Source organism: Corvus hawaiiensis, chromosome Z (genome assembly GCF_020740725.1).
Source record: "Corvus hawaiiensis isolate bCorHaw1 chromosome Z, bCorHaw1.pri.cur, whole genome shotgun sequence".
NCBI classification, from domain to species: domain Eukaryota; kingdom Metazoa; phylum Chordata; class Aves; order Passeriformes; family Corvidae; genus Corvus; species Corvus hawaiiensis.
Window position 1 is genome coordinate 60,271,029 of NC_063255.1, and position 16,631 is coordinate 60,287,659.

At 39.4% G+C, this 16,631-nt stretch overlaps 1 protein-coding gene across 1 annotated transcript in view; it reads right to left on the bottom strand.

Moving 5' to 3' along the window:
* The window catches only part of SH3GL2 (SH3 domain containing GRB2 like 2, endophilin A1), a 92,583-nt gene that overhangs the window by 13,591 nt on the left and 62,361 nt on the right, over positions 1 to 16,631 (bottom strand). Inside the window, exons 2-3 of the mRNA XM_048292489.1 lie at positions 4,888 to 4,956; positions 2,622 to 2,694 (exon numbers count right to left, since the gene is read on the bottom strand). Coding sequence (XP_048148446.1) covers positions 2,622 to 2,694; positions 4,888 to 4,956 — 142 coding nt within the window. The remainder of the gene's footprint in view (positions 1 to 2,621; positions 2,695 to 4,887; positions 4,957 to 16,631) is intronic.

Below are 16,631 nucleotides of genomic sequence, written 5' to 3' on the forward strand. Positions count from 1 at the left end.
TGGAGGCAGCAAGCTGAATTAAATCAGGAACAAATGAGAGTATTTTCAGAAATTAAAGAAAGAAGTGTAAGAGGGAATATAAAAAATGAAGTGGCTATATTTTGGACAGCAAGGTAAGAGTAGAAAGCAAAAGTTAGACAATGAGGCATACTTCTTTTACTGATGTTTCAAAACACCACAGACCCAAGTGATCTGTAGTATCACAGTATTATGTTATCCAAGTGTTTTCCAGGCACATCTTACATATCAAGGAATGTGTGCTACATCCCAACTCCTCTTCTTCCTACCAAACCCAGGTAAACTTCTAATCTTTAAAATACTGCTGTTAAATGGTTTCTTTCCTGTTCATGGCTTGTTTTGGTTTGGTTTTTTTTAATTAAATTCCCTCCGTTTTCCCAATGTAATATTCCTAATTTTTATGAAAGTGAGAAAGAAAATGGGAAATACTGAAAACTGGTATTTTTGGTGACCCATGTAAAAGGTAATATAGTTATAGGGAGAATTTTAAAGGAGAAAAATTTTTATTTTATTGAAAAAATAAATTACAATTCTTCTCACTCTAGGGAGCCATTTTGCGACTGACATAAAACAATCTAAGATCAGATGAATACTGAAAAGATTTAGTCCTCCTTTCCTCTTACTTGTAGAATGAGTAACATGATCTCATTATATAGGCATGAAAGTAAATCTTCCTCCTGCCTATTATGATTTTTAATTTTTGATTCTACTTGCACGTGCCACAAGCAGATGAAGGGATATGTAGCTAGACTATGGAAACTGTTCTTTCAGGCAGCATTCCAAATTTGCACCTGCCTGAAATCACACCCTTAGCTACTTGCAGAAATTTTGCTCTCTGCTTTTGCTGTGAGCCTGTTTCATGATTCACAGCAATCATAACCACTCAGCTGTGTCAGGAAGGCAGTCAGAGAAGAACTGAACTCAGTCTACACAGTGCTGCTTAACAGCAGTTTGACAGCAGTTAACAATTTTATCACTATCCCCATAATGTTTGCCAATCCTGTTGCTTTTCCTGCAGAGTATTTTCTTATGATGGGCAATGAAGCTGTAGACTCAAATCATACAGAGACTTTCATCTGCTGACATAGAAACTGTTCTAGTCATCATTATTTTCTCTCTAGCTGTTCTTGAACTTGTAAATACTACTTCTCCTTTTTAGTTTTTTCAAGCATCATCAAAATATTATCTTCTCTTCTGTGGTCTAACATAAAAATATCTCTAATTAATCTGTACCAGCAACAGTCCTTCAGCATACCACACTGGAGTTGAAATATTTCACAGCAGTTCAAATTTATTTTAGCTATTAAGAATAAAATTTCTCAGTGTGAATGAGTGAATTTTGTTTGTAGTTCCATGAAACTCTAAGATACTTATGGTAGATAGAGGGCCTGATTTTATCTTCAGGGAAGTGGTCACAGCACCAGCCTGACAGAGTTCAAGAAGTGTTTGTACAACACTCTCAGGCACATGGTGTGTCTCTTGAGGATGGTGCTGCACAGGGCCAGGAGTCAATAATCCTTGAGGGTCTCTTCCAATTCCGCATATTCTGTGATTTTGTGATTTATCACAAGCTAACTCCATTGACCTTATTAGTGATGCTGGCACTGACTTACGCTAGTATCAAAACACTTATGTTCCTAGATCATTACAGAAGTCTCCGTATTATTCAATGTAATGGTTTACTTGTTTATTACAGGTCCAGATCACCCCTCCTTGCAAGAAACCTTTGGCAAAAGAGGAACATGTAATTCTCCATGACCCCAATTGAATATGTTGTTCCATCTCCCCATGGAAAAGACTCATTGGTTTCTATTTTGAGGGTTCAGTTTAGACATGTCTGATAACACTCGGTTTTCTGTCCTTTTCTCCGGTATGACATCAAAAGCTCTTTTGCACCATCCCTTTTCTGTAATAAGGGTGGGAAATTGCCAGAGGTCCAGAGGAAAAGGAGAAGAGGTATCTCTTCTTGTGCCATGAAGGAAATTGCTTTGGAACTTTGCCTTTTTTACCATGGTCTGCAAGGACTGCCTGGTCCTTTTCCTTCACATGGCGAATGACTGGGAAGGTAAAAGAAAGAGCTGTCTTCTGCAGACACTCCTACCGTGCCTCTCCTGGTCCCCACGTGTGGGCTGATTGCAGGGCCTCAGCTGCCCCATGCCCAGGGTGGTGCCTGATGTCAGGGCTGCCCCAGTGGCTCCCACTCCTGGCTGGAGCTGTGGGACGGGCGCTGGCTGCAGGCACTGCCCTGCTGCCCTGGGCAGTCCACAGCTGTCGCCAGCTTCAGGGGAGGCCCCCAGGCTCACATTGCTGACACACAGGCTCCTACAAGTAAATGCACCTGGTTGGTGGGCATGTGCTGCCCACTTACCCAAAGTAAGAAGACTCAAAAGGAAAACAAGCCTTCCAAAGCCAGTCTCCATTCTCCATGACAGCCTAACATAGAGGCCTGTACTCATCTCTGTTGCTTACTTCACGGTAACTTCACCAATTTTGTGTCAGCCTTAATTGCACCAGTGAGGATGAGATCTGTCAGACTTTATACTGGTAAGAAAGAGTGTTTTCAAAAAGTGCTGCAAAATTGTAAAATTGTGAAATTGGGTTACCTGGATTTGGCTGAAGATACTCTATTGTCTTTGCCATTATTTCCATAACTGCCCTGCTGGTAACATCCACTTTCTAAAAGACAGAGGGTTAAACAAAAAGAAACATGAAAGTTAGACAAAAGGAAGAAGTTTTTCTCTCATTTTGTTCTTATAAATTCTTTTAACTCTTCTTACAATTTTATTTTTATGTACTTCAGAACAGCCCTGGTACCAAAATGGTGATAATACCTGGAAAACTACTAAAGCGTGAGTCCACCATTTCAGTTTATAGCAGATCCATTCTAAAGTAAGGCCATCAATACAGAGTACCTCAGGATGTATTAGGAATTTGATACATTGTACAGCATTATTGATACATTTGATCACTGCACAGCGCTAATTCTTTATATAACCCTGGGTATAAACTTTTTGATAGAACAGTCGCTGACAACTTTTTGGATAGCTGGCTATCTTTGATCCCCTAATAACTGCCAGAAAGGAAGTAGAAGTCACTCAAAATCAACCACTAACAATAAAATGGGCTGTTTACCTCTTCCAGAGCAAGGTCTGGTAAAATTGGGGTAAGGAAGACTAAATATCACTCAGTTTCCAGTTTCAAGAAACCTATCAGCATGAATGCACTGACCATTTCCCCCTGGCTGATTCCTATATTTAGGATTTTAAAATACTTAGAACTGAATAGCATTACTTTCTTCTACTTTCTTCTGTATTAAGAAGTTTTCCTTTCTCAGAAAGCAGTTCCTATCCACTTCCTAGACGAATGTTGCAAAGTATGCAACTATTCTCACTCTCAGAATCAGGTCTCAAAGAAAAAATGCTGCTTTGGCAGATTGGGGATCCCTGTAATGTCCTGTACTCTGTATTTATGAGGACACATTGCATTTCTCTTCAGGGTAGCTTGTGTCCCACAGAGTGAACTCCTTTACCATAATGGCAAGTTCCTATTTTAAAAAAGAACACCTGAGATAGGTTGGTTGCATCAGGCTGTCATGATGTCTTTCCTTTTTCCTGTTGTCACTGCCATCTGCCGGGTCTTGCTCTATCCTTTACACAGAGAAGCAGGAGAGGTCTGCCAGACTTGGGTGAATAAGTTGCTGAACTGCCTGGCAGGGAACGCAGAAATGGTTAGGAGGCTGCAGAGGATAGTGGGGGTGAGGGAACAGAAGGCCAGGGACATGCAGAAGGATTATGTCCATTGCCTGCAGAAAAGCTGGCAGTGGGCACAGGGCCAGGTGGGGAGTGTGGAGGCAACTGATAAGTTTACACCACTTCTTTCTCAGCTCTCAGTGCTCCTATCTCTTGAGCTGCCAACCGATGCCAAGCACGATGTGGGACTCACACCTGGCTGTTGTGATGTCCTGTTTTCCACTCTAAACTTTACACTAGTTTTCTGTATCTTTGTTAACATCTTCCAGTGGGAATGCCTATACTTGCAACCCATTCAAACAGAAGCTGAGAGGAAGGGGAGAACCCAACTCTGTACTTTCTCTGTAAGAAGCACAAAGGATATGTCCTTTATTTTCCATCCAAGATTTTTTCCCCACCTCATTATACAAAGGTACAGATAAACAGCTTCTTCTTCTCTTAATCAGAGTTATATATCAGATACACACCTTACAAATCTCATAGCACAAGTTTTTATTACAAGATTTGACAGTACTTTTCAAAGTTGAAGCCTGAAAAAACCCTGCCCCTATTGATCCTTTCAGGTGAAATACTATCACTGCCACACACAGGTGTGGCTTTTTTTTCTTTTTTTTTCCTCTCCACTAAGATACTCAGCGCTGTCACTGCCAGCCTCACCAAGCAGCCTGTTGGGAGGGTTAGCCCCATCTGCCTGAAGCATTTGGCCAGTGGAGACTGCCTAACAGGACCTCTGAACCTGTGAATGAATATCCCAGTGCCACTGTCAAGCCCAGTGCCTTGACAATCAAGGAGCTGAGAATTACAAGCACCCTTGCCACTGAAATAGCCGTCTTGTAAACAGACTCAGTTTTCAGAGGTCCTCTGCAAGGGTTTAAATACAGCTAATTTGTAGCTGACTTAAGCCTCAATCTCTGAATGAAATATTTGCATTATAGAGTGCCATACATTACATATCCCTTGGTCAGAAAACAAAAAGAAATAGAAAATGGAAAACTCTGAATAAAAGCTGAGTATTTCAAAATTCTCTGAGTGACTCAGGGACAAAACCTTTGAAATTCCTGTCCTAGAAAGAAAAAAATGCTTGGTAATAATGAATATATGCATCTGTATTTAGACTTACCCTTTCCATTTCTTTGAAATCATCATCTAGCTTGGTTCCTTCTGCACCTCCTACTTTTTCACTCACTTTCTGCAATTAAAATAAGAACAATAAACAGATTCAGCAACAACTGAAAAATCTAGCTGCGACATTTCCTTGTAGAAATGCTAGGATTTTTTTCCTGTTAAGTCAGTACAACCATCACACTTATTCCTTCTGAAAAACTTGTTTCAAACACACTCTGAAGTTAAACACTCAGAAATAAAATATTACTGCTCAAGCCTCAGAGACCCAATCTTTGACCAAGGATAGAAACCATACCTAAGCACAGAGCAGTAAGAAGCTCCCAAGGCCAGGCTCTAGCCATCCAGAGCGCAAGAGGCACCCATGCCTGAGAACTCTCAGATACTGACTCAACCCGAAGTAGTAAAAATCAAAAGTTTATATATAAACTTGATAGAGAGAAAGATAGAGAGATTGATTAAAAAAACCCCTATATTCACACCATGAAAGATCTTGAGTGTTACATAAATGATATATAAAATACCCAACTCACTTACCTAGAAAGAAAGAAAGAAAGGCAACTCTGGTAGTATGACTTCAGCGAATACTATGGGTTTTTTATAAAATATTCAGTTTGAAAACTAGTTGGAAAATTATATTGTGCTACTGTTTCATTTCCCTGATACAATGTAATACATTGAACTATGTTTCCCTTTACAGTCAGTAATATTGACAATAACAGACTTGAAAGGAAACTGCTATGCAGCAACATTCAAAATGGATTTTAGCAATTACATTGTCAGTCACAAAGTACTTTAGTGGTATAATCCTTCAACTAAGTCAGGTGCACATGATCCAGTGAATATACTAATCTTTCACTGGGATGGTGGAACTTGTCATAAGAAATTAATCAGACATATGAGTTATTAACTACTGATTTCAGTGAAGTGACTCCAGCAATAAACAAGAAGAAAGAAAAGAAAAACTGCACTTTCCCCCTCTTGGTTTTAACCACTGTGATAAGTCTTCCATAGTATTTTTTAGTATAAAGAGGAGGAATACCACCAGTCACTCACATGCAATTAGTAAAATCCAGACATCTGAATAATTTTAATTTCACTCCAGTTCACTACAACAAAACTGCAAGTGCATCATGGCCAAGCACTTACTAATGCAGGCTGTAATTATCTATGCAATAGGAAATAGCTATCAGCTCTGTTTGTTTTCTCACAAATTAGTAGCCAAAATGGTGCATTAATGAAACAACAATACTATGGAAAAACCAAGGAACTGTATTTCTCCCTTCTTTCCTGTGCAAAAGAGATATGCAAAACTGTATAGACACCCTCTTATCAATAACTTGAACACAAATGAATTTTTGTGGTCTGTATTACTAAATTGTGCCTTACAGAGATGAGTGAAGTGCCACAAAATATTCAAACACAGTACTGCTAGGAGTAGTGGACAAGGGATAGTTTCAGTGTCCTAAAAGTTTGTATTCATTTTTAGTTTCATGAATGAATCTTCTGCAAATGGATATCCTTCCACAGATAATACAGCTAAATCGACACAGGAGCTTCCTACCATAAAGATTTCAGATCTCTGAAAATAACAGTACGCTAATATGCTAGCACTTAAATATTTAAGATAAATTTTAATACTTGTAGTTCAACTCTAAGGATACAAAGGTAATTTAACTCCCAGCCCTTTTTGGCTGTAGCTCTACATTTCATCATTTTGAAATATTTTCATAGTTGATGAGGATTTGCAAAGACATGGCTTATTATCCCCACAGATACCCTAAACATCCTAATTCACATCTATAAACGATAGCGATTGCTCCTTTCTTTCATATTCATCACTACTCTAGCTGAGGAATGTGTGACACTCTTAAAAGCACAACCCTACAGATTGCTGGAGTGGTTACTGCGAAGTCAAAAAGACAGGTCATCCCTCTCTTCTAAACTTGCTTTCAGTTTTTGGTCACCTTGTCAATATTAGGCTCACAATTACCATCAAGAGTCATTCATTTAAGGTGGCTAAAAAAACTATGTACTAAGCAGAAAATTAATTTGTAAAGCTCTGTGTCAAGTACTGTTACAAACAAGAGTGAGCCAAAGGAGAGAGAGATGAACTGTTAAGCCTTCAGCCCCTCTGGGGCTGGGAGTCTCTTCTCTCAGGGTAGTTACATCACAGGCCCTCAAGGAACTGTGTTCACCTCCATTAGCCAGACAAACCTCTGGTTTGGAGAAACACTGACAGACCTCAGGAAACAAACAGCTGAACCAAAATCCCACTTAAAAATTGAAATACCGTTTGGTTTTGATTTTTTTTTTCCTTGAAGACAACCGTCACTCAAGCAGTCAGAGAGGAGAACTCAAGTTAAGAATTCAAATTTAAGGATAAAATGTTAAACCCTCAACTGTTCTTGCCCCTTGGGGCAGAAGGGTATGATCTGCTCGAAAGAGGGTGTCTTGGGGTGACTTGATGTTGTATTCCCTATTGCTGCACTATGCCCAGAAATTAGTATATATGCCTTTCTATGCCTTTAAACTGAGCCTGAGAGGGGAGAGAGAAAAGTGTACTTTTTCAGAGCAGTTTGTTTTCATGTTCCAAAGACACAAAGATAAAACCTGTCTGCTTCTGCAGAGTTGGAGGGGGGAAGCAGCCTGCTTGTTTTCCAGCCAGCTTTCGGCCAGTTTTTCAGCTCCTTTTCAACAAAAATTGAACTTCTGTTTTCCTGGGACTTCATTTTTTTTCCCTTTTTCTCTGCTGGACTGTTTCAACATCACAATACATCAGGAGGAATTTCCACCAAGGCCTTGGCCCTGGAGGGGGGCTCACCACCCCATTCCAGCTCCAAGGAGGGGGAGAGAGAGAGACTATGGAAGGACTCTGAAATTTTCCCAGGTTTTTCTCTCCACAGCGAGAGATTATATTATTTAGCATTATTTTTTTTTTCCTGTGTGTTTGTTAAACAAATAGTTTTTATCTCTTTCACTTTCTTTTGAGGAAAATTCGATTTTTCCCAAACCTGGTGGGGGAGCGGTGGTTTGTGGCCTGCTTCTCTCAGAGGATATATTTCTAAGTTTGGCCAAACCAGCACAGAGGGTATCACCACCTTTTCAAGGCCATAATCAAAAGAGATCAGGTGGAACCTTTGGGCCTGAAAAAGACATTTGCAATAGGGCCCACATCTATGCCATTCTAGTAGTATTGACTAAATTTAGACATATTTTTCAGTCTGTTTATATTCATCCTCCAAATCAACTGTTAAAGCATTTCACTAAGGCTACCACTCCATCAATACCTAAGATAGTCAGATTTGATTATTATAGGTCATGAAACCATGCCAGCTTCCATCAGCTCAGGATCTGCTCTTGTGCCAAAAATTTCAGAAGCTCTCAGGAACATTGTCTGCTAACAGCTACAGCTACCCAGAAACTAAGTCTCCCTTGCTACATCATTTCAAGGTTTCAACATTTTGGTTCTCGCTTTACAACAGATTTAAAATTAATCTTTTTAAGGAAGGAGTGGGTATTCTGAAAATATTTTTATGAATCAAGAATATACAGACTTCTTCTACCCCTACAAATGTCATGTTTTACTGTTGGGATCTTCATACCTTATTTCACTGAAAAACAGTGCTATAGAATTCCTTAGAGCAAATCCCAGTTTTATAAAGATCCTATTCCCACCCGGGCAGAACATGAATTTGACATCTGCTGGTCAGCATGGTTTCATCAGGAACAAAAAAATTTGGCCTGTTTCCTACAGTTAGAGGAAAAAACCATTTTTTTTCTTTTCCCCAGCAGTTAATATTAAAAACACAGATTTTGGTAAATGTTCACAGGAGCTGGAACATAAGCCATAGTAAGAGGAATGAGGTTTGGTAGATGGATTTCATGTGAAAAACAAAACTTGTAAGCCATTTGTACCATTTTTCATATATTTGTGCAAATAACCCTTTTTTTTTTGTTGGTGTGTTGCCGTGTTATGATGCAGCATGTCAAAGGACAAAAGAATGCTTGTGCAGTCACTATGAATATCTTGAAAATTCCAGTTGCCTTTTAGAGAATACACTGATGATCACTTGCTTACACAATGCCTCATACCGCAGTCCTCTAAAGATGTGACTCTGATGCTGTCCTCTCACAACTCACAAGATATTAATACAAATCAAACACATTAAACATCTATTCCAGAACACTGCATTGTACCAGAGTTCTGAACAATTCACAGGTCAAACAATTGTGATCAGAAACCCCTGCAGAGTATGATATGACACTACCCAAATTTGAAAATGCAGTAAGATCAGCATTAAAATACACTAGTTGCCACCTGAGTTTGCAGCTTGATGATTTTAATAACATACTAATTTGGCAGCATGTATAGATAGCAGCTTTGTTTCTATACAGGAGTAGAAAAACAGCTTTTAATAGATTACCAACACAATACACTGCCTTTTCCTATGATGCAAATTGAATGCCCTGTTTGCAAGGCGGTGATACCACAGTAAGTCCAAAAAGTAACAGTCTCCTTATTGCATCCAAATACGTATCCATGCTACATACCTTCTATTCCTCAAAGGAAGGCTGTTGACAGCATAGTCCTATCAAATTGTCACACAGTGGACAGGGTGGTAGAAGGAAAATTTTTATTAATATGAAAGCTATGGGAAGGAGTAATGAATGAAGTTACATATTCAGAATGGAGAAAAATAATGCTTTCCGTTGTTCATGCTCATTAAATTCAAGTCACCCTCTTGATTTCTCATTCCTGATTGCTCAGTATTTCTTCCACAGGTTTCTAAAGTTCTTCCATGCCATTTTTGCCATTTTGAGGGTTTTTTGTCACAATAAGGAAGCACAGTGACAGCATTATCTTAAGGTTTGTTAAGGATTTTCAGAAAGGCTCTAAAATGCTGTGATGCTTTCTGAGCTTTTCAAACACAAGGAAGATATAGCTGACTTTCAAAAGAAAGTATTTTAATGGGAAGAAGTCTGTGTATATATGGTAAAGATTTGCCAACATTGCAGGCTTTTCAGAAGAAAATATTTGAAAAGGAACATTTTTATTTAAAAAAACCTCACAGTCTCTAACCAAAACTTTTTTTTATTCTATCACTTCACACACTAGAGTAAGAAAAAAACTGCCACTTGAAGGCTAATTTTTGTGTCTGGATGATCCTGCATTGTTTGGCATTTATGGTATCAGAATTTATTACCATGGAAAACATGTGACATCTGCAATTTAGATTTATGATCATGACCCTAGCTCTCTGTAGCTTAGGAAACATCTTGTGGCAAACCACATTCTCAGCAATAACAGTCAGCAAGAGAGGAGCTTTTCTGCTTATTCAGATAAATTAGAATAGAAACTATAAGAAAAACCCACCACAAAAGCATGTGTAAATTAGCTGCATTTTAAGAGTTCTTCTTTTTCAATTGGCATCAAAATATAGAATAAAAGAAGGAGTTTTCCAGATTAATATGGAGACACCTTATCTCAGAAACATTAAGAGGCTGAAGAAAACATCAGTGTTGATTCACAGCACCTTATCATGTACTGAAAAGGATTTTAGCTGATGTAGAGTGATCTTGCTCAATTTTTCCAGAATAACCATCTAGATGAGGGTAGTCCTCATTTACAAGCCAAATGATCCAGTATCATTAGTTTTGGAAAACTTCAGAAAACTCAACAATTGTGATAATCTCACAAGAGCTAGAAGTGTGTGATAAGCCTTACATTCACACTGTTGTTATTTGTTAGTGAAAGTGAGCAAACCCCACACTTCCATTAAATACAACAGATTTCACAAGGAAAGCTTATCACACTCAATGCTGCATTTAAAATTATTTTAATTTTACTGTATTTTTCTTTTAAATATGTATGCAATTTGTGAAAAATGGAGACTGTCAACAGAATACATGAGAATACAAAAAAGCCACTTCACTAGTAAAATGAAAATTTTACATACATTTAAGTTACAGCAAAGTCCATTTCATTAGTAAATTCCTCTTCTTCAGCTGTGCAGCCACAATGGCAGGCCACCATGCCAGCTGGAGCTCAGCAGCAGAAGATCCTTGCCTTACAGAACTGCTGCTCTGTAAGGAGCACAGTGATACCGCTCCTGTCACAGAAGCTGTAATGGGTCATGAAGACAGTGTGATATTTCAAGTAAAAAAACCTAGAGATCTAAGAATCTCCAGAGAACTTAATTTTTATCTCCTGTTTTCATTGAGACTTTGATCATGTCATTGAGGCTTTGCTTTCTCCTTGGCAAAAGGAAGAAATGCATTTGCAAAGCACATGGGAAAATGGTTAGCATTAATTTGCACCTGGTACTGCTTGCCATCAGCAGCATATCTAACAGAAATGTTCGTGATGTATTTTAGGTACGCATCTGCCAGACAAGCCTGAGATCATCTTTTCTTTTTCCCTTCTGTCACTCAGTAGATATATTTAATCAGGGAATAATATAGTCTGTCCCCTAATGACACTGAAATCACTTTCTTCCAGCTAGAAATCTTTGTTTGCTTGCCTGTTCCACCACAACACCAAACTAGCCACAGGCTGGCTAGCTTTATTCACCCTTAAAAGTTCCCTTGACTCTGCTGTTGGATTCAGAGTGTGAACAATAAAGTCCACTATTCAAAGACCAGGAAGTAAACTGAATTTTGGAAACTCAAGCAGGGAAGGCTATGACTGGACTCTAAAAGGCTTGCCTTCTTCTCTCACAAAGCATCTTCTAAATACCCTTTATATTTATACAATAGCTTGGCCTTGCTAGTCCTCACAGCTGCTAGTAGCAGGGCCCACAGCCCTGTTTATTAGTTCCACTAACAGTCTGAAGGCAGGTCACAAAGCCAGGGAAACTGGCTATAGATGTGACATATGTAAGACACAGGAACTGTCAGTGTGAAAGACAAGCCATTGCTAAAGCCTGTCAACCATGAATGAAACTCTTTGTGGGATAAGCTCTCCAGTAATGCCAGTGTGGAGCAAAAGTAAAATATCTCAGTGGAACGATTTCTCCTCAAGAAGGATTCATAAAGGTCAGGATCCCAACCTCAGCATCGTTACGTGGTAAGAAATATGCATTGTGAACCTGTGAACCTTGTGAACCATGTTCGTACTCTTTGCACTTAGATTCAATCCCTTTTTTTTATCTTCAGCTAGAGTTGTCAAAGGGGAGGGAAGAGGGTGGCTGGAACAATCTGTTCTTCAGTTTGATCTAGCCTTTTGCTTTGTAACTACTACCAAGGCCCATACTGCAGAATTTCTGCAACTCCAGCAATACAGGGGAAGTCATTCACATTCAGCACTAGCGCACAATATGAAAGTATGCCGCAGGCTTCTGCACTGACAGGAGTTACTGCAGAGTCTCTGCTGCTATGCTGATGCATTACACCGGAGGCTGTCCTCTGGTGAGTGAAATAAAGCTGGGTGAGGGCAGGGAAGGCACTGCTGAAGAAGCACTGGTGTAGTACTGCCCTGTGCTGCATCTCTGTAAGGGAAGTCCCTGTCTAGAGGCACCCACCATGAGAGATGAGGAAGGCATTACCCTCCGGCCGACAAAAATTGAAATAAATGTTATGCATGCCAGTCACAGAAGTGGGCTGATAGCTGAGACATAGCAATGTATCCATGATAACAGAATTAATTTCATGCATTTAAACTTATTATTGAAGTCTCTCCTGTTTACCAAACACACACTACAGGAGGCTGGCTCTCTGCAAAGTTTAAGTTCAGCCAGAAAGCTGGTCACAACTCCAGCACCTCTGAAGTTTAGAGTGGCCTTGGGAGCTGACAAAGAGAAGCTGGCAGAAGCTCAAAAGCTGACAGAGAGCTGAAGACAGTCAGAACACTGTGTGCTTTTTTTCAACACTCTCTGTCCCCAGCAGGACACCAGTACGAGAAAAAGAAGTTGGTATTAAAAAGGTGGCTGTGCTGGCTGGAAGACATGCCGATCTCTGGTTTTTTGCAGTACAGAAAAGGAGCAGAGAATCTATTCCTGTATGGTATCTCTACTTCTGATGACAACAGTACCATGATTTGATCAGTCTCTATAGTGAACCTGTGGATAATAAAATGCCCACAAGATTTACTTCTGTGCAAAGGGATCTGGATTCAGACCCACATTTCTTACAAGTTCACCACACAGCAGTAGTGGGAGCCCTGCCCTATACTGCAGTGCCACAGAGAAAGAAGACATCTGTGCAGTATTTCTGAGTGCCAAAAAAATTTGGTAGCTGCCTGTTCCTTTAATGTAAGCAGCTCATTCAGCTGTGTGGTGATAAGGAAATTCTGAGAGTGGCAAAACTAATCCAAAACCACTAAAAATTTCTGGATTTCTCAGGTTTCTTTCCTAGAAAGGTGCACAGCACCAGCTTTCTCATCTGGAATGCTACCAGTTGCCAGCTCCTGACCTATCATGCTATTATCATGAATAACTATCGGGTTTGTATTTGAAAGAGTGTACACCATAAAATGACATATTCATTCAAACTTCCATACCTCTCTCATGTCTCCAAAGCAATTTTTATGAGGCTTTCAAAGGCAGCTGCTTCCTCTAGGTAGGTAGAATTGCAGCTTTGAATTTTGTTGCTGTACTTTAAGGCAGATGAGTTGCATGTGCACAATATGACAATAAATGGAGTGGAAAAAGAGACAAAGAGAACACAGCCCAGGTATCCACCCAGCTAGCATCCTAATCTGGAGCATGTTTATGGATCATGATCCATCTTAGCTCAACTACACACATTAACATGTTTGCTTCATCCATGCGGCTTCTAAATTCAGCAGAAACTATGATCTCCATCCCACTGCTCCACTTGGCACATGCCTACCTTACCATGTAGCAGATGCAACCCAGGCACAGGTGACAGGAACCATCCCATGGTTTCTGAAACTATGTCACCAGACCACTTGTCCTCACCTACTCCATTTCAGCACAAAACTGTGTTTCCTGCAGCAGTGGCTTAAGATGCCAGCTGGACGGCTGAGCTCATGCTCACTCCTCAAGAAGAATGTTTAGTCTTGGCTACTGATCCAGCTGACTTATATGTACTAGACATCAACTTTGAAAAACACTGGAGTATTTCACAGCAGTGAAAAACAGTCATAGCAGGTAAAGAGTGCTAGGGCACAATCTACAGCTTGCTAAGATCTCCACAATAAAGAGCCCAAATATTTGATCAGCATTATGCAAGCAGTGATGCAACAATATCGATTGGTAAAGCAGACTCTACTACACGTGATTTTCTTAGGCAGATCAACTGCTCATTTTTATAGAGCATTAGAGCTTTGGGGGTGTTGTAATTTTACTCTCAATACAGGAATTAATTAAAGTCTAGCAGAAATAAATAGGGCATAATCTGGCCAAAAAAAACCCCAAAACCAACAAAAAACCCAAAAGAACAGGCAAAATAACAGCAGGAGAAATTTACAGCAACTAAATTCCATTTAGGATGTAGTTTACACCTCTACCTAATATATATTAGTCTACATGCCTTCTGCAGGGTGAGAGTCAGCCTAGTCTTTAACATCTGGAAATGTGAGAATGCAAGGAACATTCAGAAGCTGCTAGAGGATAAGAGAACAAAACATGGCTTAAATATGATTCATCAATTTAGCAGCTGTACAAACTGTGCTATTGTGATGTTGCTCTTGCTACATTTGAAAAAGTGTTTGCTGGAAACTGTCACTGAATTAATTGTTATCTGTCTAAGAGAAGACATTAAAATAAGTTTGTGAGGAAAAACCTGTCAGTAAGCTGTTGCTAGTACTGACATACGTTTTATTTCTGGTTTTCCTACTGCTACTTCATCTAAAAGGCAGTCTACACAGCACAGCGAAGTGCCAGTCCAAACTATTTTCTTATGCTGTTGGCAGTGTTGATAGCTTATTAACTACATACAGAGCAAGCCAAACCCATCCAACACTTCCAGTTTGATAGCAGCACATTTAGAAATTGTTGAAATCTGCTTAGGCTTTAACTTTTTTTACATAAGGACTATATAAATTAAACCAAATGCCTTCCCTTTAAACTGATGTCCTGTGTCTCAACTTACCATGCAAGAGCAATATATCCCAAAGCCTGTTCTCAGGAGCTGAAGAGCACTGCAATACAACAGTAATGCTCTGTCAGCCACTGGGCATTTGTGGGGTGACCCGCTTGATGGACTGAAATGGTGGCATGCCTTTTTGTGCTTCTGAGAGGTATGCAAGAGAAAAAGAAGAGAACGGGGACTGAATGAGTTACAACTGGATGAAACATACTCAGATATAAGAAGAAAATGACTGGAGGCACCACTTAGCCTGACACTGTATTGTGTTATGAGCTCGCTACACAGAGCAGAGGCAGTGTTTCTTCTGCAGCTGCAGCAAGGTGAGCAGACGGTTTCTGTCAGAATCCCTGGCATGGAGGAAGAGAGTCCCTTCGTACTAAAATGAAGGCATAGCCACAGCCTTAGGGATTAATATTTAAATTTGAAGATGATAATTTTCCTCCTTTCAACACTGTGTGTATCAGCTACCAATGATAAAGGTAATTTTAAAATGTAAGGAAACAAAACCTGCATGAACAAACAAGAGACCCGCCAGAAGCACCTCTGACATTCAGGCAGCTACACAAACATATTTGCATTAAGCTAAAGCAGAGCTGAGCCTGCTGCTCTCTGATAGGTACTGCTATCTAAGAGATACCAAAGAAATTAGAAAAATGACCATAAAATCCCCCTGAAAATAAATGATACAACAGGATTGATCTCACTGACTGGCTTATGACTACGGTCACATCTGATCATAATGCAACATGGATCAACACAACAAACTCTGCCTTAGTTGCAGTAATGAGTCTATGGTTCTAGCTCGTATTCAAGATACTTATGCTCTAAGGAGGCTCCTGTGACAAAGGAAAATGAGAACCTTTCAGTAAGTTTTTAATTTACAAAGCAGTGTCTTACTACTAGAAGGGATATACAGATTTCTGAGAGATAAAATGAAAAAGGCATTTTTGCTAATGTTAGCTCACAATTTGTTTGATGGAATCCTGACAAAAATGTGATTTTAAAAAAGAACAGCATAGAAAAACTCCCAAACAACAGAGGACACAGGTCCTCGGTCAAAGGGCCTGCAGCCAGCTCAAAACTTGTAAAATTTACACCTTTGAATACCTCAAGATAATTGCAGTCTTCTACAATCAGTCTTTCAGTCTTACATAGCAGTCAAACCTCTGAGCCATTGTGGATCTATTTATATACATACTGAAGTTTCACAGAAAAGAAGAATGTTCCTCTTCATGTACAAATTCAGTTGCTTTCTTCTGCCTTTTCCCTGTAACTTTAACAGTATATGAGAATAAACTATGGCAGTTTATGAAGTCTTCAAGACCTGGTTGTGCCGGCTCATTAAAAATGAGGACTTTGAATTTTAAAAAGTGATTTGGAAGATGCAAAAGTGGAAATGTTTACTTACACTTCTTAACTTTTACAAAAATATGGGAACTGACAACAGATTCTTTCCTGAATTGCCTTCTGACAGTTAATCCATTTTTATGTCCACTCCCTGCCCTCAGTGTTTGGAACTCCATAATTCATAATAAAAGTGTTTTTAAACTCCCTAATGAAAGTGTTCTTAAACTCCATAAGCCCATGCAGGAAACAAAACAGGCAAAGTAGATTCCAATGTGCACATGTACACGCACGCATAAATAGATTGTTTTCAGAGTTGAGATAAAGTATGTCTGAAAAATACTG